This window comes from Xiphophorus hellerii, chromosome 5 (assembly GCF_003331165.1).
Source record: "Xiphophorus hellerii strain 12219 chromosome 5, Xiphophorus_hellerii-4.1, whole genome shotgun sequence".
NCBI lineage: Eukaryota > Metazoa > Chordata > Actinopteri > Cyprinodontiformes > Poeciliidae > Xiphophorus > Xiphophorus hellerii.
The window spans coordinates 15102089-15125537 of NC_045676.1; the positions used below are offsets into that span (position 1 = coordinate 15102089).

The 23449-nt window shown below is 36.3% G+C and overlaps 1 protein-coding gene across 2 annotated transcripts in view; it reads left to right on the plus strand.

The window, feature by feature from the left end:
- The window catches only part of ctnna2 (catenin (cadherin-associated protein), alpha 2), a 321544-nt gene that overhangs the window by 198035 nt on the left and 100060 nt on the right, over positions 1-23449 (plus strand). For both annotated transcript variants that reach the window (XM_032562146.1, XM_032562147.1), the window contains 2 exons: positions 8068-8148; positions 22715-22867. In XM_032562146.1, the coding sequence (XP_032418037.1) occupies positions 8068-8148; positions 22715-22867 (234 nt within the window). The remainder of the gene's footprint in view (positions 1-8067; positions 8149-22714; positions 22868-23449) is intronic.

Here is a 23449-nt window from a genome sequence, read left to right on the forward strand (position 1 = left end):
ACAGACCACACATTAGCCGACAGAAATCCTAGGTATAACGGTTCGATCGGGTTCGGTCCTGCCGTGTGGTGTCCAACAATAGGCACAGAATAATGGCTACAAGTCCAGTGAACTAATTTTAAAACCAGCATTAATCAATGCTTTACTACAGTCTACCTGCAATGCATGTGGCTAGTTTCAGCGTAAAGTCCTGACTGAATGAAAATCATTAGAACCTATTTACGTCACGTTAACGAAGAACAGCTGAAAAGTTACCGGGTTTATCAACTGCGGTAGCAATTTCGCTCCAACTCCTCCTCTTGTCATTTCTATATTCTTTGCATGTTGAATAAACATTAATGTTGTTTCCACATATCATCTCCAATGTCCGCTGGACTTCGGGTTGCGCCTTGTCAGCTGTTTGGGATTCCCCGACGTAATTTCCCCTCAGAAAGCACGGAGGGAATCCGCGCTTTCTGATTGGCTACCTGTCACATTCAACAGGCTGAGTTAAAGCTCCCAGTCGGGGAAAATCCCTGATTTAGATCGGAGGACGATCTACCATAACACACCACACAATCTTAGAAAGATCAACGTTTTAAGATTGTTGTAAGGGGAAAAATAGGAGCAAAAAATCATGTAGTGTGAATTATTGCATCAGGTAGTCGATGTGCCCATCTTCTCTATTTAAATCTAATTATTACTGAAGGGCAATATAGTACACAGACTTCATAATCTGCACTCTTTTGATTGACTGCAGTATTTATTTCCACTTTGGCTTTATGGTGTTTAGTTTGTTTTTTTCAAGTGCGTTTTTTGTTAATGGAGACCATTTTATTTTCGTTTTTGGTTGTTTTGTTTATTTTGTTTATCAGCTCAAGTGTTAAGTGTTCTTTTGAAAATAAAGTGCATCTATCTTTGGCAAGAAATTGCATGGATTATTATGTCATTTCCATTAAATCAGTGTAAAAAGGTCTTCAAACAATATTATCGTTTATCGCAATAATTTTTGAGACAATTAATCGCTCAGCAAAATTTGCTATCGTGACAGGCCTAGCTGTTGGTCTTTTATTCTATATTAACCAAACAAAGTCTTTGTTTAATACCATCTATAGCCCACTTGACCCCAGATACTGATAGCCAGTGACAGGCATGGAGTCTTAACACCAGCAAATGTAATGAGAGGAGTAAGTAAACAGCTTCAGCTATTAAACGTAAGAGGGCTTGCGCCTGAAGGCACTCTGGTTTCTCATCACACATTGCTGTTGTAGGCTGTATTAAGTCTAAATGACAAGAGACCACCAGGCTCACATTACTCTGCTACAGACACTATATGCATCTATGCAGGGGGCTTTCTGTATATATGAGTTTACGTATTTATTTTCATTTATCAAGAGGCTTATTTTATTAGGAGTGTGAAAGATATTTTTTTTTCAGTAGCACATTTATTTAAGAAAATGTTGGATAAGCTTTTTTGTTACATCTAAGCTTGCTTGACAATGTGACTGATTGTATTTGCTGCATTGACTTTCTGTCAAGTTTGTCTTTAAACAAAAACAGTTCCCTTTCACTTAGATTAATAAATACTGTTATAAATAAATAATTAATAAATACTCCAAGTAAATAAATGTTCCCATGAAAAAAAATAATAATGGGGACCTTATTTTCTCATTAACCTTTTTAAATTTCTCATTAGAATTAATTATTCACATTTCAAAAATTATTTCATTTATTTTCTTCATTTATTCATAGACACATTCATACGTATGTATTTGTACATATGTGTATATACAGTAAATTACTTATTGTCTTATTTTTATACTGTATTAGTTAGTATTTCATTCAGTTTTATGGTGTGCAACAAAAGAATTATTTAATAACTGGCAAGAATAACAACTGGAGACTGGAGTTAGGATGAAAAACTGCATACCACAGTAAAGTAGTGTTACGAAAGCTAGCTGGGGGCGCCATGTGGAACAGGGGTACCATATGAGGGGCTACAATCCTCATTTGTCCCCAGTTTGCTTCCAGACCCCTGGCCATATTTTCACCTCCTCTCTCTTCCACTTTTCCTGTCTCGTTCCTACTGAATAAAAGCTACTAACTATTTATCCCCAAGGGACAATTCTTGACAAAATTTGTGATGCAAAGATCTTTCAAAAAAGAATACCAAAGTAAAACAATGCCTTATAATAATTTGCAGTTAATAGTAAATTAAGAGAAATAGTTTCTCTACAAATTACAAACACAATTAATTCAATCAAAAATAAATAGAAAAATAAAACTTTTGTATGTATCCTTTTTTTGCTTCAATCTTATATATCCTAATCAGATTATTCTGTTTCCATCTACTGTGTTACTGTTGAATAATGTTAAAACCTATCAAACCAAAATTGTAATCCAAACCAAATTATTGGAGAAATACTTTCTTGCTGCAGAAATTCTGGTTTGTTTTCTTTGTGGCCATCCTGTAATCACAGTGCCTGATAGCCACCGCTGCACCTCTTTAAGTTGCACTTAATGAGAACATCTCAAATTGGCCCATCTGTGGCACCACAGCAGAAAGAGCACAACTTATCTTAATGAGGATCTGGCTACCCATTATCAGCTGGTAGCCCTACCAACATGTTACCACTGTTATTGCCACACACTCTGGAGCTTACATACACACAAAACACTCACTCACATTCTTGTTATCAGCTTGCCTTCCCCTTTAAGCCTGCCACAGACAGTGTAACCACATTGGGCAGTAATTGTACCTCTCACTCCTGCCTAATTGAATTGACATGGAGCCGGAATTGATATCATTTAACACATTGATCTTGAGAGACAATGAGACACTGTGCCTCCTGCACCACCTGACTTCCATTTTGTTCCCTCTGATTCATCTGCCCATTTCTTTTATTTGCCATGTTATTGCCTATGAATTACTAAACCCAGGTCTCATTTGTCCATCATGGGTTCAGCCTTTTTTTTTTGTCTTGGTTTGGCGAATTGGCTTCAAGGAAGTTGATGGGATACGAAATGAATACCAGTAATTTAAAACAAATAACTTAATGAAAGATATTGAATATTATAAATTAAAGGGATTTCTAATTTGGCCGTTAAGTGAAACATAGATTACAATAAAACCAAGTGTCTCACTTCACTTTTTTCATTTGGTATATATCAAACCAAATGCACATTTTATATTTATGAGGTGTACTGTCAAAAATGCAGAGAGGTAATGTAGTTTTCACTACAACAAATCTGCGGATTACAACATTTACTGTGCGAGGACCTCAGAGAATTGACACTATCATTGTGCGGTTGGTTCACCAGTATGCACCAGCCAGCAGGCCTCTCCTGAACAGACAAAAGAAACTCCACTTCTACAGACTCAGTTGTTTCTTTCACAAGATTCTTATTGTTAGCCCACCTATTCTGTCTTTCTGTCCCCCCAACAGAGATTGAATGAGAGCACAGCATGGGGGTGGAAAATAATAGATGAGGGAGAATTGGCAAACACTGTCTGTAAGGCACCACAGGAAGCTTTATTAACCAGGAAACCCAACTGGCATTTTCCAACATGCGTATATGGAAAACGAGGGGAAAAAAACAATCAATGATATTCCATGGAAAAGAGTTGAATCAACCACCATCCAAGTTATCAAGCTTTTATTAGATGTTAAATATAAAACAAGTTTCTACATATAGACAGGTTAAAAATGTCTGCATATCATTCAGAAACAGTTGTTTCTGTAATTAACTTAACAAAATATTTAGATTGATTAAGCACATTAACATCCGTATATGTTTATTATTTTAAAAATGTATTTAAAAAAATAATTACAAGTCCTTGTGAATCACAACAAAACTGTTGAAATGACTTTTTCACACCTCTCAACGTTGCAGTTACCTCTGTTGCTTATGGACTTCATTAACCCACTCTTGTTGCTCCTTCCACTAAACTTTCCAGTCCTAGTTTTGCATAAGTACTCTGTGAACCATCTGCTTCTTTAGTGTCAACCTTTTGTAGCTTGCCATCCTGCTAAGCAACTGTGAAGTTAGTGGTCTTTCCTACAATTGTGTAAGACACAACATGGCCATAGTGTACCATTTATTTAATAAATAAGTTATTTTTATTGCTCTTATGTAATATTCTGTTTTTTAGAGAAATACAACTTTTTCTGTAAGCCATATTTACTCCAATTACCCGCAGTTAACACTGGAAATAGTCTGTCAAGAGCAATTCTAGAATTATTTTTTTATATAATTTATCAAAATAAATGAACTTTTTGATATTGTAATTTATACAATAAGTACCTGCATTTGCATGCACAAATGAGAGATTTTAGTTTGTAAATATTTGACCTTAATGTGAGATTGACACACTGACTAACCTATGAATCATCACTGTGCACAGCTTTTTATGCAAAAATTTCTAATGGTGGATTGAGGCATGAATGGTTTAATGGGGTGTTTTTTGTTTTTCAGAAAAAACAGAATGTGCAATGCATTATTCATCCCATAATGAATGTACCTGAAATATAAATTCAAAAAAGTAATTATAGTTCTCTGAAACCATAGTTACTTCTAACCATAATCTTATTTACTTTTTTAACTGTGAAAAGTATGTTGTTCTTATTTCAAAGATTGGAGATAAAGAAAATGTAAAAGATCTGAAGAAATATTAATACTGCATAGTGGGAGCTAGAAATAAGTACAGGGTTTTATCCCCTCAGTCTGACATCTATGCTGTTTTAATCTTCTTAGCTCAAATTAAAGAGGGTTTGGAAATAAGACAGAGAATTTAAATTCCACTTGAATTTTTTTTAGAATAAATAAAAGAAAACATGAACATACTAGGTTTGTTTACCACATAGAAACTCACATTTTTTAAGTAATTTCTATAATCAAAATGTATACTTTTTTTTTTTCCTTTTTTGCATCGTTTTGAAAATGCAGGAACTTTCCACAGAAAGCTTCCATTAAACACTTCCCCCCACCCCATTTACCTTTATTACAATTAATTTGGGCTGAGAGCATCTGTAATCCTGTTTGTCCCACTAGAGCCTTAATGACACATTAGGCTCTTAAGGCAACACAATGACTAATGTTATGTCCTCTACTTTTCTACTTTGGCATAGTAAAGCTAGTCTGTATACGAACATCAAAGTGTGTGTGCTAGTGTGAGTGTGGAAGGTAACATAATGCAAGGTAACAGATTTCTCCCTCCATTTCCTTTTCCTCCTCATATGTCATTTAACAACTGGCTAAAAGCCTGCCCTGATATGTCAAGATTACACTTGCAAATATGTGAGAAAACCTCCTGGAAATACAAGAGATTGTTAGGAGTTGGATGGGGTTTGGTGCTGAATTTGACCCTGAAGCTCAAAGTACATTGGTCAAGCTATGCATGTCGGTTTTCTTCCTTTCAGCTTGCTGCATTGCCCCACAACAAATGACTGCATTGTGACATTGCTATTTAGCAGAAGCAGTGACTAACTATAGTGTGAGCTGGAAGATAAATAACTCATTCTGACTGTAATGTTTAAAATCCATGTGGATAAAAATGCTATATGAGCCTTAGCCAAGGGCAATCTAGCAATAAATTATAAGGAAACAGGAAACGTATCCCTTTTTATGGCTTTATCTTTTCAAAAATCAGTTCTTCACCGTTACAGACCTTATACGTTTGCATTCCCATGGCTCTTCAATGTACTTGCTGATCTGAGAACAGTTCAAAATGAGTAAAATGTCTGTTTGTACGTTCCACAAGTTATTTACAAAGTCAAACAGGAGAAACATGCAAACTCGAAGCCGGTTTCTGTTCACTTCAAAAACATTGCATGTCTCTTAATTTTGTGCCACCATAATTACTGCAGATAAAAATAGAAGGTACTCACATAGAGAAAATTTCCACCATCAGCAGGCTGTAGTCTGGAGTTCACAGTGGTGGTCTTCTCTTTGCTACTATCTGTTTGTGATGGCAGGGGTATGCATAACTAATGAGAGAGCTGTTATTTTTACAGGCTGATAGTGACCAAGACATTAAAAGAAGCCGTTTTAACCTCAGGGGGGCTGGAGGACAGTTTATCCTGACGTGTCCATTTGATGTGAGCTCATTTAGTTATCGGTGACACACCAATACGAGGCATTCTGTTCCACTCAATTATCAAAAGGGCAGAACAATAGTGCAGTAACACAGAGATAAGTCAGCACATTTGGTGTCTCATTAAACACGATAGAGACTAAATAGCTCTTTTACTCATGCTCTGAGTGGTCAGTGTGTCTCAGTGTTTCGTCATGCGAGGCAGACTTTGGATGAAGGGAAAGGGTGTTACCAGGTGTACTTTTCTCTTCAATACCAGATGAGCAATTTGAATGCTTGCTTTTATGGTAAACCGCTGAAAAGAGTCGGATAGTTGCCTGGCAACAATGCAAATAAATTTGTATGCTGGAAATGTGGCAACAGAGAATGTCTTCACCTTACAATCTGTTGATCAACCTGCTTCATTTTTAAAACTTGAAGCTAATAAAAGAAACTGCAGCTATGTCAAGAATTTGACTGTATCTTTTTTTTTTTTCCATTATTGATATTTCTATTTGCAGGAATTGAACCTTCATGAGAGAGATGAGCCACAGTTGTCCATTTATCAGTTGTCAAAATAAGAATACAAAGCCATTAACATGAGTGATTATTTATAGACTTTCAGTTTGAAATGTGATGGCATGAGACTACAGCAGCTTAGTGAGAGGACTAGAGGGAGAGCTATCCAACGGAGCAGTAAACAAAGATCATTCTTCACCTGTAAAGAGCAATTTCTGTTACTGTCCCAGTCTCTCACTTGCACCGGTGTAATGGGGACTCCTCATTAACTTTATTAGATTTGGTAAAAAGAGTGAAGGGAAAAACAAGATGTGAATGGCAGGTCATGCTTGTGCATTATCTTGTGACTTCTTTTTATTTATTTATTTTTAGGAATTGATGTGGTAGTATTCTTTTGATAAATGAAGCAGCAAATGTTTAGGAGCGAATCAAGGTGTTTCTGGAAAACACATTGGAAAAATGCAACTACGTGCATGCAATAGTTTAATATGTATTTATCACAAATCATGTCATTATTTCAGCATGCAACAGTACAGCTCCCTGATGTTTTATGTCATGCATGCAGGGGTGTTGCAAAAATGCAACACACCCTATTCAGATTTTTATTTGTAATTAAAAATGTATATATATCAAGGGTTAAAGGCTCTGAATAGCTTTGGTGTGCACTGTAATTCAAATGTGTTAATCTATGCTATGATGGGGTAAAAGTCTAGTGTAGACAGTACATTCAGAATTCTTTGAATATTTTTATCAACTTGCGCTGGCTAAAAATACTTTCTCCTCTGTTCGAAAGATTTGCATTTAGCAAAGTCTGCAATGAGATACTGACACCGTCTTTTTAACCTCAAGGCTAAGCTGTCATCCTGAGTAAGATAGTAAAAGTGAAGCTTCGCTCTTCATGGTTTCTGAGCAGAAACAGTAAGTCTTGAACAGGGTAATTAGCTGAAAGTGAAGCCTCTTCTTTGGCCAGACTTTGCAACAAACTGATTGAAAGTATTTTTGTGTGAGTCACAAAAAAGATCCTGTCATAGGAACTCCTACCAGTAACCAACAGTGACTCCCACTGTTTCGGTTCCTGTGCTTGTTATCACCAGAGGAGGGGAACTAGGGATGGTGGAAGCTGGGCTGCTCGCCCTGAAAAACTCCCTACTGTCAAGTGAAAAGAAGCAGCTTGCATCTCTGTGTGTATCAGGTGAACCATGTGGTAGTCTACACCATCCTAAAACCATCGGTAGGAGTTGGCATTGACAGGAAGTGCAGCACAAAGGGGAGTTGGAGACAACTAAATTGATACTTGCCAGATTGCCTAGTTGCTAGGTAACATTGGTAACAGTTCTGTCAGAATTTCTTGGTCTACAAAACACATTAGACGTCAGCGCAGTCTCTTAGAAAAATGTATTTTTGCTCTAAACAGCCCCAAATACACCTGAAAAAATAATATTTCACACTGAATGTACTGTCAGAGCATTAACATGGTGTTTTGTATTCCTTTACAGACTGGTAGAAAAGAAAAAGGGGACCCGCTGAACTCGGCCATTGACAAAATGACCAAAAAGACCAGGGACCTACGTCGACAGGTGAGTTCATAGTGTCTTAAAATCACATCTGTCTTCACTCTGTATTAGCATCAAGAGTAGCAATCAAAAATGTTTACATTGTTTATCTTTTCTGCATGTAGACAAATAAAACCTACATATGATATATGTACCTTAAATAAAATTCTTATGTGGCATGTCATTGGCATAATTAAAATGTTGCTGCTGACCTACTGATATGAGATGCATTTCAGTTGCAAAGCTTAGTGATTGATTTGGTTTTCCTCCACAACAAAACAATGCCTTCTGTTGTGAATCATGTTCACCCTTGTCAAAGAGACCTTGATCTGCTTGGTTCTGCTATCTGGCTGGTTGGTTATTCATGTGAAGGATCCACTCTCCATGTATGGAGGGCCAAAATTGCCAAAATTGATAAGTAATTCAAACCCATTCAATAAATTTGAATATTAATGAAAATCCCATTTATTATGGAAACTTTATCTCTAACTGAGACACATTATGTAGTTTAATTACACACACATGGATGTTTTATGATGCTTTTCACTTACAGGTAATGAAAACATGACATTTAAAATTAGAATATTACATCAGACCATTTTAAACATATTTAATACAGAAATGTGCTTAATGAAAAGTATTTTTTTAACATGACTGTCATGAGCCCAATTTGACTTTAGTGCCTTTGACTAGACAACTTTAACAGCTTCATTTAATTTTTGATTTGTTCAGCGGTAGAGTTGCTGGTGTGTTTCACACTAATTTCCTGTCCAAATACACTTGAGCCTAAGGTTGCAAACTGACTCTTCAGACATCCTTTTAGAGGATTTTCTGGTAGAAATTGTGCCGTCAATTACAGAAACTTGGCCAGGTCCTGAAGCAGAAAAGTAGTCCCAGACCATCACATTACCAACTACGTGAAGTTGTTGGTTTTTTATTAAATGCTATGACAGTTTTACACCCCTGCAAATCACCGGTTCCTCAATCTGGTAATATTGTTTACTTGACGAGCTTCTGTACCAGTTGCTTGTTAATTGATTTTGCACAAAAAATCTAAAATAATTCTAAACTTAAAATATACTGAAATAATTGTGTAGTATACTGCCATAGAATGAATGTACTTATTAATTTGTATACTTAAAACAATTTTGACATTTAAATGTGCAGCTGTAAATGTATATATATATATATATATATATATATATATATATATATATATATATATATATATATTTATTTATTTTCAATTTCATTTATATCATCAAATTTATTTATGTATGAATATTTATTTCCATGGTTAGTCACTGTATTGTGACACTTTTGGCATCCTATATTTGCGCCCCAAAAGATTTGGTCTCTTTGGAACTCTGAAGACGGTGAAATCCTTCCAGGTGGGAAAACTGCAACGGCTTTGCTGTTGGGGTATTTGGAGGGGACTGTTTGATGGGCTGGCAGGCGGTATTCACTCTGACAGGATGCTCTATTGACTCAGGGGTAGACTTGACAGAATGGGCGGTGTGTTTAAGCTTTCAGTTAACATGAGAGGGTAAACTCACAATGCACATGCAGGCGTTACATTGAGTTGTGATACTGTAATTATGTCAACAAGACACGTGTTGTGTTTAGCGAGTCAGTGTAGAGACACCAGCACATCCTGAGGGGAGGAGCGCAGTTGTTCTGAGAATTTACGTCCCATGATCTCCTCAGCGAAAGGGGAAATCACGTTGCAAACAAGCCAAAATGACAGGCAACATTTGTGAAATGGGAGCAGGTAAGACCAAGCAAGGCTTGTGACAACACCGCTGGAGACACGGCGTGTTGTTTTCTCTTTCATGCTGATGTGTACACACATGAGACAATTCTAAGCTGTCTGTTATCCAGGACAAATTCAGAAGCTGTCAAGGGTACTGCTCGATCATGCCTTCATTCTGTATTTGTGGAAAATGTTGCTGCGCCATCATATCTGGGGAAAGGGTTGAATGGCAATATTTACATTTCTTAAATGTAGAGGGATTTTATTTTAATTTCAACATGCTTCACTTGTATATTTTTCACTCAAAGAGTAAAGCTCAAGTGTTTAACTAAACTCCTTTGACTTCCAGCTTGGCACTCTTGTTGTTATTCTTGCGTTAATACTACATGCTGGAGGACATTTACTGGACCAGGCAAAAGCATTGCTATTCCTTAAACTTATTTGTATTTTGTCATCCTATTAGAATTCAATGTAGCATATATCTGTGATGTGGAAGGAAAAGACCACATGGTTAACATTTTTTTTTCTTTTTTTGCAGAGTTTTTGGGTTGTGTTTCTAACCACCTTTACACACCTACAGCCTGACGTTTTTGCCTGGTCTTCTTTGGAAGCTAGCTCAACTTTAGTCAGAATGGTTGGAAAGCGTATGCGAACATCAGTTTCCATAGCTTGAAATAGATTTTCAAGTGCATATAGATCTGAACTTTGACTGTGACATGCTGCATCTATATGCTTTTATGTTAAGGGTTATGCTGATTTTAATCATGTCCTCCCATTGTTACAGCAGAAAAACAGCGTGTGCACGGCATGGTGCTACCAATAGCAAGTTTCACTGCTGACAAAACTAGGATGGTGATTTCATGGTGATTTGGGGCAGTACTTTTCTAGTACAGACAGCGTTTTGGATGCAGACAAAATAAATTTAATTTTGGTCTTATCTGAGGCAGAGATTAAATTACACACAGGTGTTTACAACCAAATCTGAAGATCAAATTTGGTTGCACTGGATTTTATTTAAAGGAAAATAAAATCAATTCACTTCCTAGTTGTGCACTTTGTGTCAAATAAAATCTAAATAATTACGGGAGTTTGTACTTGTAATGTGGCAAAATGTGAAAAAGTTAATGACTTGCTTTTGAAGATGCTGAAAAGAATAAAGTAAAACTAAAACTCCTCAAGGTATTTTCGTTGCTCTCTTGTGTAGAGTTACATGATAGCAGGTGACTGTTGGACTGTGCCCCTCAACAGAGTAACCCACTGAAATTTTCATAGGCTCACAACAGGCTCTCTCAAGTGCAACAAGCACAATACAGCCCCAGTGACAGAAAAACAACCCATATATATCCATGAAATGTAAAGACCAGACAAGATCACATCTAAACCAAACGCTTTCCTCTGACTTGATTTCCATAAGTCCCCTCTCCTTATGCCTTATAACAGCAGGTGACCTTCTGCTACCCAGTTGTACATCTGGTACTAGCAGCACATGAATATTCTCCATGAAGCTGCCTGTTCCATTAGGAACACGTACAACACAGATTTAAAAATTTCAAGTAATAAAATAGCAAGATTGATTAAATGTATTAGTATTTTAGAAAAAAAAACGTTCAGAAATAAAAGCATGTGTTGCCTTCACAAATGGGGAAAAAAGGATTTTGACAAGACAATTGCAAATGAAGAAATGGAAGGCATTTAAAAATGTATGAAGGCAGTGATAGCTGAAGTGTGAAAGTACAATCACTACTCTCGAGAATGGTTCTCTCTATTTTTTATGCTGTTCTAACCCACCCACCCACCCACCACCCACGCACTCGCACGCACGCACCCACACCCGCACAAATATGAACCAATATTATATTAAATCAATAAATTAAGTCTTGCACCTCAAAGAGATAAAGTTGACACAAAGGTTTATGTAATGCCATGCTTTGATTGAAAAGACATAGGAAGCTAACCAGAAATAAAAGTTCAGAATCCTCCCAGGAGAGCCGTGTTGCTTTCCCTAACCTCCTTCCTCTTTTTCTGTCTGATTTTGATGAAAGAAAGTTGGCAAAACAGCTGGAGTTAAACCTTTGCAATAATTTCTCCTATCCACTTTGTGTTGCTGTAGTTTAATAACCTCCAGAGAGTTTTTACAAAGAAATGTATCAAAATATGTTTGTTTATCCCATGAGCCAATATCAACCACAGAATATTGAACTAAAAAAGTCACATTTTCATATCAGCCTTTATATATATATATAAAAAAGAAAAACTAATTGTACAGTTTGTCACACCAAAGTCTACATAGACAGCAGCTTGGAATTTATAACCACATCAAGCAACCAGAACATAGCCAATAAATTTAATCAGAACTGATTTTATTTCCTTCTTTTTGTACATGTGATAGTAAATGGTAAAATCAGTCAATTTTTTTACTATACTTTACTCCGCTATACTCCTTTTATACAGCACTTTCTTGTCTTTAGCTTGAAAATGCTATATAAAAAAAAAAAACAATAAACTGTATAAGACATTTTCTAAAAATAAGGAACAATAAAACCATTACACCAGAGAAAATAAAAGCTGACTCTGAGGGTGCTTTTTATCTAAATGGTTCACCCCATGGTATAATGTGTGTCATAATAGCAGTAGGAAAGGGCTTAAGAGTAACACACGACTGCGGCATATGATGGGTGGCAAAGAATACACCCCCATTTCATTTCCTTGAAACAATACAGTCAGTATTTGGCTGGCAACTAACTGATGCATTTCTCTTCAATTAAAGCATCTTGTCTCTTCTAATGTGTATCCCCTTAATTGTCCTCAAAGCATATCAGTATTATAATCTTGAAATTATTTATGAAAACAATATTGATGTTGTACAGGTTGTTTAAGCAGTGGCAAAACAGACTTGTGCTATATGATCCTTACAAAGCATAATATACAACCATTATTGCCGTTTTTAGGGAAAATTGAATACCTTGAGATGATAGTGTAAAAGTTACAAGTTGCTTTTCATCAGATTTCTTAAATTTACTAATACAGTGATAATCTCTTGTCACCACACCACAAGCTCTTGAGTTCAATAAAACTGAGGTCATAATTTGTTATAAATGTTTTACTTGTTTACAAAATGGCTGTTCCTCCTAAGAGAACCCCATTAGCACATTTAATAACAATCAGAATTTAGCATAACATTAACTGTGCATTGACTGTGAGCTGTCGTAACAGATTAGAGATGTTAAATGTCAAAGCAAGCTAATGAGTAAACCTAGCATTCTTTAACACATTAATTAGCCCATCAACTGAAGCTTGAAAATTAGCATTCCAAACTGGCAGTTGTTCAGGACATTTTACAGCCCAGCTGATTTATGAACATAACAAGCCTGAATGGTTTTATATCACTAGAATTGTCTAAATTTATCTCTGTCACTAATGGCTAAAAAAATAACCACACAGAAAGAAATCGGCAATAATGCTTTTAAATATGTTACTGAATATGATAAACATGAACGCATTTTTAAGACAATGGACTTGAATGAACACACTACCTACATGATAACATGGTAGGTATTTCTAAGATATGGATATTGAGTTGTTTTAAAGATCTTAATATAACTTTACAAAACAGATTCAAAGATCTGGTCTCATTTACACTTAACCTTTAAATTGTAAGTTTTTAGCTACAGGAATTTAAATACCAGATATCTGCAAAGCTCTGGATTTCTTAATATTATCTCCAAAAGCAATCCATCTCCATCAACCAAAGAAATGGAAAAACTTCCCAGATTAAGTGATATTTTTTTTTGTCTCAAGTAGCTTTTGAGGCCTAAAGCTATTTTAACTGTATTTTTAATTATGTAAATTCAAAACCAATTTGATTAACCATCATGAAACATTGAACTTTTACGTTTATCCTAAATTCTTTGTTATTACCCTAGTCAGATCTCAGTATATAACTTCCCTTATTTGAATGCATTGGTTTCCTCCAGGTGATTTAGTTTGCTATCACATCCAGAGATATGCATGTCAGTTTAATTAGTTATTCCAAATTGACTATAGGAGGGATTGTGCACTCACATCATTGTGTTTCTCTGTGTAAGCTCAGTAATGGACTACATGATGTTACCCGGCTCTAACTCAGTGACAGCCCTCTGCAACCCCATAAAAAAAATACATGCATTGAAAATTGATGAGTTTTATTATGCCTGTAAGCAACAATACTGGTATCAGAAAGATGATGTCATATTTTATACAAGTAAAAAAAAAAGGCTTGACTATGGACTTGATAGCCAAATGTGGATATACAAGGAGGAACAGAAAGAAAATATATAGCAGGATACACAGCATTAGTGACAATATTTAAATGTTTTTTGCCTTTAATTAGTATTCATGCAAACTCCAGTCCAACAAAGCTCTCTGAAATGAGCCATGTGTTGTACCCCCTGTCATCTTGTCTGTAATGAATATATCTGTCAAGTGATCTCTTTGGGCTGTGTTCTGACTGATGGCTGATTCCTGGATTCCCTATGGCATAACTGCCTCACAAATTCTGGCCCATATGTTATTTTAGTCTCTCTGTCACTTCCTCTCTTTCTGCTTAAACATCCTGGAATCATTTCAGTTTCTGCCATTAGTTTGTTGATTAGTGCAGCTGTTTTTTAATTGTTGAGGGTTTGCTGTTAAGGAGAAACAGCTGTCCCAAATCTTCTGAGCTGGAACTGTTTCATGCAAACTAAATCTACCCACTTTCATATTTTTTTTTTCAGTCCTTTTTTAACAAACTGGTTTTGCAGCTAATAAAAATTATATTCTTTCTTCAGAAGATAATTTTAAAAAACTAAACCGAAACAGAACCTTTAATATTGGTTGGAGCTGGAACACAGTTACATGGCTTGATATTTTCCAATTTAAGCATACTTTTATGCATATTATATTTTTGGAGCAAAATTATTTTTGCAAGGACATAAATTATTTATTTGTTCATATTCAAAGGATACCACACTGATAGACTCGCTCTGAGAGCCCAGTCCTGTCAGAAACATCTTTGTGGTAGAAATAATTTTTCCTCCTTTCAAATAAAGTTTTGCTCAAGGTTAACTTATTTTCTGTTGGATGTGTATTTTTTGTTTTGCTAAACAGTCCTATTCTTTTGAAATCATGGTGCTTTGATTAAGGCATTAAACTCATTTAGAAAATACGAGAATGAATCTTGAGAATGCTGTTCTTTTCTCACACAGTCCTTTCTATTATTATCACTTGTTTCCATTTTTTCTAAAAAAAAAAATAATACAACTGCATTATTTGTATCTACCGGTGTTTACACACCAACTAGGCATAACGTTATGAGCACTGAAACGTGAAACAACACTGATTGTCAGTGAGTCGCATATATTAGACAGGGAGAAGACATTTTGTCCTCAAAGCTGATACGTGAGAAGCTAGAAAAATTGTGATAGCTATGTGATTGGGTCCCAAACGACAAATCTGTCTCATGTAGTCCAATCCAACAGACACGCTAGTGTAGTTACAATTTCTGTGACTAAATGGGGTTAATGAATTGAATATTTTAATACTACCATTTCTCTTTTGAAACCCTACTCAACAATGCCTTCTATAGACCAAACATCAAATTTACCATGAAACTGATGACTTATTTACTTATCATTCTAAATTTGCTGTTTTAGGCATATATACTTTTGAAATATTTCACTTTTAGAATCATTAAAATCTGGCTGCACATTAGTGAGGAATATCAGCCTGTTAACCTTTTTCTACAGACTGAATTTTTTAAAACTTTTTACGCCATATTCAAAAATTCTTTTAGAAAAACATTGAAATAATGCTGGAGTTCTCTTTACTTTCATGCTCCCTTCAAATTAAAGTGCTGGGATGAGTTTTACCACTCATTTCCTTTTTCCTCCTTTCCCTTTGCCTTTTTCCTTTCACACATTGTCCTTTGCTTCTTGATAAATATCATATATGAGAGCTATTACTTAATTTTTGATTTGCCCAGGCTGCTTCCTCTCAGCCATGAGTCCAGCCACTTATATTATGATTGCTCTTGACATTTTAATAAGAAACTTTCCCAAGCTGACCCCAAAGTACCCACCGCAAAGTGTTCTGAACCTCAAGTGAAACCTAACAGAAGCTGAAGTGCGACAGTAAACATCAAAAAATCCACCACAGTGTTTTCTTGCAAACTCAGATCCTTTCTTTCTGCATTTGGAAGAGCTCTGTCAAACTGCAAACAAGTTGAGATGCTGTAATGCTGTAATGTCTGAATTCATGCGTATACTCATGATAATTTAGGCTACATTTCTTAGAATCCTTTGAACACAAATGCATTTCTTTGTTTTTGAGTCACGCTGATCATAGTGGATGTTGGCAACAGTCTCCTCCAGGCTTCCACTTTCTTGAGAGAGCAGGTTCCTACAAAATACAAACAATTCCCCCTTTGAAAGCCAAATGTGGAAAATGAATGCTAATCTTATCTTTGAAGATTACATGTAGGACCTGTGTATCAGTGAGGTGCACATATTCTCCTCCATCAAGTTTTGTGTAAAATAAGACTTTCTTTAGAAAAATTCAGAAGCAGCCAGACGTTATTGTTTGTCTGATGGTACGTTATTTAATTTGTCAGAGTACATATACTGTATATATATATATATATATATATATATATATATATATATATATATATATATATATATATATATATACACTGCTCAAAAAAAGAAAGGGAACACTTAAACAACACAATATAACTCCAAGTAAATCAAACTTCTGTGAAATCAAACTGTCCACTTAGGAAGCAACACTGATTGACAATCAATTTCACCTGCTGTTGTGCAAATGGAATAGACAACAGGTGGAAATTATTGGCAATTAGCAAGACACACTCAATAAAGGAGTGGTTCTGCAGTTGGGACCACAGACCACTTCTCAGTACCTATGCTGTCTGGCTGATGTTTTGGTCAGTTTTGAATGTTGGTGGTGCTTTCACACTCGTGGTAGCATGAGACGGACTCCACAACCCACACAAGTGGCTCAGGTAGTGCAGCTCATCCAGGATGGCACATCAATGCGAGCTGTGGCAAGAAGGTTTGCTGTGTCTGTCAGCGTAGTGTCCAGAGGCTGGAGGCGCTACCAGGAGACAGGCCAGTACACCAGGAGACGTGGAGGAGGCCGTAGGAGGGCAACAACCCAGCAGCAGGACCGCTACCTCCGCCTTTGTGCAAGAAGGAACAGGAGGAGCACTGCCAGAGCCCTGCAAAATGACCTCCAGCAGGCCACAAATGTGCATGTGTCTGCACAAACGGTTAGAAACCGACTCCATGAGGATGGTATGAGGGCCCGACGTCCACAGATGGGGGTTGTGCTCACAGCCCAACACTGTGCAGGACACTTGGCATTTGCCAGAGAACACCAGGATTGGCAAATTCGCCACTGGCGCCTTGTGCTCTTCACAGATGAAAGCAGGTTCACACTGAGCACATGTGACAGACGTGACAGAGTCTGGAGACGCCGTGGAGAGCGGTCTGCTGCCTGTAACATCCTTCAGCATGACCGGTTTGGCAGTGGGTCAGTAATGGTGTGGGGTGGCATTTCTTTGGAGGGCCGCACAGCCCTCCATGTGCTCACCAGAGGTAGCCTGACTGCCATTAGGTACCGAGATGAGATCCTCAGACCCCTTGTGAGACCATATGCTGGTGCGGTTGGCCCTGGGTTCCTCCTAATGCAGGACAATGCTAGACCTCATGTGGCTGGAGTGTGTCAGCAGTTCCTGCAAGATGAAGGCATTGAAGCTATGGACTGGCCAGCCCGTTCCCCAGACCTGAATCCGATTGAGCACATCTGGGACATCATGTCTCGCTCCATCCACCAACGTCACGTTGCACCACAGACTGTCCAGGAGTTGGCGGATGCTTTAGTCCAGGTCTGGGAGGAGATCCCTCAGGAGACCATCCGCCACCTCATCAGGAGCATGCCCAGGCGTTGTAGGGAGGCCATACAGGCACGTGGAGGCCACACACAATACTGAGCCTCATTTTGACTTGTTTTAAGGACATTTCATTAAAGTTGGATCAGCGTGTAGTGTTATTTCACTTTAATTTTGTGTGTGGCTCCAAATCCAGGCCTCCATTGGTTAATAAATTTGATTTCCATTGATGATTTTTGTGTGATTTTGTTGTCAGCACATTCAACTTTGTACAGAACAAAGTATTCAATGAGAATATTTCTTTCATTCAGATCTAGGATGTGTTATTTGAGTGTTCCCTTTATTTTTTTGAGCAGTGTATATATATGTATATATATAGGACGCAATCAGGATGCAGAATACTGTGAAAAAAAAAAAAACTGCACAAAAAAATCCGCAAAGCAGCGAGGCCGTGAAAGGTGAACCGCGTTATAGCGAGGGTTCACTGTACCCCAAAAAGTTCAATTTAGATTTCCTTTGGAAAGATTATTTCTCTCTCTCTCTCTAATATATATATATATATATATATATATATATATATATATATATATATATTATTGTATCCTAGATGCTTTTTTTGGAATTTGACTTGTTATGGTTTTTGACAATGACTTTCTTCTCCCATAAAAGCCAGATTTATGGGTTGCATGACTTGTCCAGTCTCCTGCTCGAGCTGTGGATCTCTGCAGCTTCACCATAGCCGCCATCGGCTGGATACTTTATTTGATCAATGCTTTCATTGCCAATTTGCAGGTGCGCCATATGTTTTTTCATCATGTAAAGATAAAATTCTGTGACTTTTTTCAGAGCTTGTTTTATAACCTAACCATGTTGTAAAATTACCCACAACTTTCTCTCTGACCTTTCAGCTGTTCCATGGTTTTCACAGTGCTGCTTGTTCTCTACTGTCCTCCTAAACTTCTGAGTGAATTCAAAAGTTAATTTTAGGTTTGTCGTTGCAATGAAAAGAATTTCAAAAAGTTCAAGCAGCCTGAATATGCTTGCAATGCAGAGGACATTTTAGTTGGTTTTAATTATTCCTACATGATATTTTAGAACTAAATAATGGAAATAAATAACATAAGTTGTGACATGGAAAAAATGGTTTATTAAGAGACCGGCATAAAAGCTGAACCGATGCAATACGGATACTTGTTATTGTTTGGTCAAAATATTCAGACAGAGTTTGAGTTGGGACTCACATGTTACCTTACCAAAAACATAAATAAATGTGAACGACTCCATCGTTGACATATGCTTTGGACATATGTAGCCATACTAAACACCCTACACAGAAGTTGGCAAGTCAAAACACATTGAAGTCTGTCTAGAAGAATATTCTTCTCTCTAATACATATTATAGAGTTGGATTGCTTATTTAGGCAGTAAGGTCTAAGTAGAAAATTGTTTTTAAATGTATTAAACTTTAAAATGTCCTTTGTGAGATTATGGCTCTTTTGTGAAACTCCACTTGTCAGAACAGTTGAAATTTTCCATTTTGACTTGACTGTGTAAAAGGAGTTTTTCTTGTAAATTACAGACTAAAATATTACAAGGTTTTGACCGAGTTAATAGCTTTGCCATTATATTTAATGGCACATGAATGGTGCATTTTAAAAGCACTTTCCTGTTTGTTGTTTGATCATTATGCCATATTTTATCACCATCACCTGCAAAATTTCTCTGTCAAAATGTTTCTACGAAACAAAAGGCACAACTGTAAAAGCTTGAGCTGTTGTGGCACTGCTCGACTATGGAGACAAATAGCTTCCCCACAAACCTATAATGAGCAGAGCCTGTGCTATATATTGGAATTCCAGTTCTATTTCCTTTAAGTGTTAGTGAAATACAGAGGGAGTGTTAGAGGACAGACAGTGGGAGGGGAGTATTGAGGGGGGTGAGATCTGAAATATTGAAGATGGATTTCTGTGGGAGTGGTGTGTGGGCATTAGAATGCTGATGCTGCAGGAGAGACTGCAACTCGGGAAAGCACTTGTCTGTATCATCCCTCCACTCAAATCCCCAATTAGAATCTGTTTTACTTTTGGGTATTCATGACCATGCAGCAACTGGTATCATTTTATCACTTCTTTAATGTGTACTAGCAATGACTATTTCCATGTGCTATTTCCTGAACATTTGCACAAACGTGCAATATGCAGTCTGTTCTTTTATTTACGAATCTGTGGGCCACAATTAATTTTTCAAAAAGTTCCAGATACACAGTTTAAAACTGTGACAAAGTATTTCTGACCATGCTAAGACGTTCTGCTAGTGGTGCACTGGTAACTGATAAATTGGCTCATGTATCCCATCCCTCATTTCACTTGACTAGACATAGCATACTTACAATTATCTTAAAGGACCTAGGCGTTTCCAAAAACTTAAATTTTATGTTACTTTTGCAGCTCCCGTTTACTTGCAAACAGATGACAAAACTGAGATTCTTATAAGCAATTTCTAGCGTGGAGATTTCTAAAACCTCAGTTTGCGGTGAATATGTGTGGCTTAGATATCTGAAGATAATTAGAAACTATTATGTGGAGGTTCTCTTTGCACCTGCTGAAAACAGTAACTGTGCTAGAAACAACAGTGGCGCTGTCTTTCATGTGTTTTTTTTGTTTGGTTTTTTTTTCTCCCACATCTGTCTCATCTTATCCTTCTGCTGTTTTCATCTGTTTGCATAAATAACGAGTGACATTTGTTTTGGGAGCATCTTCAGTCTGGCATTACTCTGTCATGTGTTCTCTTTAAACTCTGATGTCAGATTTTCCAAGTTTTGATGCCAGTGAGAAGGCAATTCATATGGTGTTTTGTAATATTTGCATATTAAAGAACTTGCAGGCTCCTCTCCTTTTATTGGTTATACTTTTCATACATTGGATTAGCAAAGGAGGAGCTTATGTGTGTATTTATGTAAAACGCACACAGAAAAGCATCTTATAACTGCAACACTGTTCATGTTGCTCATGTTAAAAAGCTGAGCAGTGGATTTAGTTTATTTGTAAACATGCCAACCCCGCTTTTAGTAGTTGATACCAAAAAAAAATTGAAAATCCCACCGGTTTTCTGAATTGTATCTAGAAGGGGGACAAATCCGGTATGATATTAATAATGCTATTCCCCACATTATCACTAGCTTATATGTATTATAGCATTTATGATTAAATCCCACAGACCCTGTAAACACAGATTCTGCCACTGATGTGTGTGGGATGACAACTGAGCTTAAGCTTGTAATGGATCCTTGTGATTCAGAGATGACTGAAAGTTGGCATGTGAATATTTATTGTGTGTCTGTGTGTGTATGTTATATATATATATAGAGAGAGACGAGTTCTCTTTGTCTTTCAAGAAAGACAAAGAGAGCTCATATTTCAATAATGTACTATATATAGTACATTATTGAAATATGAGCTCTTTGAGCTCTCGGTGGGATTTATTTATATATATACAGTACAGACCAAAAGTTTGGACACACCTTCTAATTCAATGGGTTTTCTTTATTTTCATGACTATTTATAAGGCAAGAAATCCCACTTATTAACCTGACAGGACACACCTATGAAGTGAAAACCATTTCAGGTGACTACCTCTTGAAGCTCATCAAGAAAATGCAGAGTGTGTGCAAAGCAGTAATCATAGCAAAAGGTTGCTACTTTGAAGAAACTAGAATATAAGGGGTATTTTCAGTTGTTTTACACTTTTTTGTTAAGTGCATATTTCCACATGTGTTATTCATAGTTTTGATGCCTTCAGTGTGAATCTACAATGTCAATAGTCATGAAAATAAAGGAAACTCATTGAATTAAAAGGTGTGTCCAAACTTTTGGTCTGTACTGTATATATATATATATATATATATATATATATATATATATATATATATATATATATATATATATATATATATAACATGATTGAAATATGAGCTCTCTTTGACTTTCTTGAATTCTTAATTTAAAATCTGGTCTCAGAAATGTCTGCATGTAAAAGGAGCCTTAAAGTCAATTAACTCTGCTAACCTTCCTTTTAATTAAACCTGTTCCTTCTTGATATCATCTAGTAAAAACTGGAGAACAAAAACAGATAGGAAGGAGAAGACAAGTTGCTTAGATATAATCTGAATGTAAGACACCTCTACTGTATTTGTGTTTGTTGGACATTACTTTTGTTTAATATCAGATAATCAAATAATAAACCACTTAAAAAAAGAGGCAGTTGAAATAAGAGCCTACACTGGTATGAACTGGTGTAAGTACGGTCACCAATGGCAGTAGTATCTGCATTAGAATTATTACTAGGTTTAAAATGTTTGCATTAATAGTAGACTATAGATCAGAGTATTTCAATTTATAGTAAAGCAACGTATAAGTAAGCTCCTGAAGAGTGTAATCAGAAAATAAAAGTGTTAAATCTGTAGGAATTATTTTCTTACTTTGTTTGAGGTGGTCTCGTATGAATAACTCACTTTTTCAGTTGCTTCTGCATTGCTATTGTTGCATTTCATCAGATATCCCACCTACTGAGACCAAGGATCATTTACCATCTAATAAAGCAAGCAGTCCCTGGCCAGTTTGTTTCAAAATTATTCAATAAACAAAGAATGTACAGTAAGTCACAATATCTGCCACTATAAAAGTCTTTATGGGAAAATTATCACCTTACAAGAATTTTAAATCTCTTCCTTTTGACAACTGTCCTTCTTCACACACACACTTTCCTTCTGCAATGCCCTTTACTTCTTTCTCCATTCTACCCATTATTACTGCATCAAATTCTTTACAGTGTTAAGTAAGACATTGTCAGATCCAAATTTAATGCACTAATGTAGACTGTTCTCTCTTGTTTCCTTTTCTGTCTCTTTGTTGTAGCTGAGGAAGGCAGTGATGGACCACATCTCAGACTCTTTCCTGGAGACCAATGTTCCCCTTTTGGTGCTCATTGAAGCGGCTAAGAGTGGGAATGAGAAGGAGGTCAAGGAGTATGCCCAGGTGTTCCGTGAACATGCCAACAAGTTGGTGGAGGTCAGTTATGAATTAAACTTTTTGACACAAAACCCTTTTCATTTAGCTTGGTTAAAAGTTTTTCTCAGTATAAACATTCAGTCTTACCCATTCACCATACATGTGTTACTTAAATGTATGTTTGTTTGCTTTTTAAATATTGAGATTCACAAAATTGTCTCATAAGAAAATTTTAAAGATAGCATTCCACTTTCGCAAAATCACCTTGGAAACATGGTACAAAAATACATTTTTTACACAATTTTATGCTCATGCACTCATTTTTGATATTTGAAGGGAATATAAATGGCTTTCATATGAAATTTGTAAGGAATTTTCAACAGAATGTCAGCAATGCCACAAGAATTTTTTTTTGGTTCAGCTTGTCTGATTCAGCTTGTAAGATTATTCTTTCATCTTTTTCAAATGTAGTCGAGCAAAAAAAGAAAGAAATTTAATTTAAAATGTTTTCATTTTTAAAGTTAATATTAAAAAAAATATGACAAATTTATCATCATTGCAATATTGTTATTTGAGACATCAATATGGCATAGAACTGCATTTGGGTGGAATAAATGTTAGCCAATGGAAAATTATTCTTCC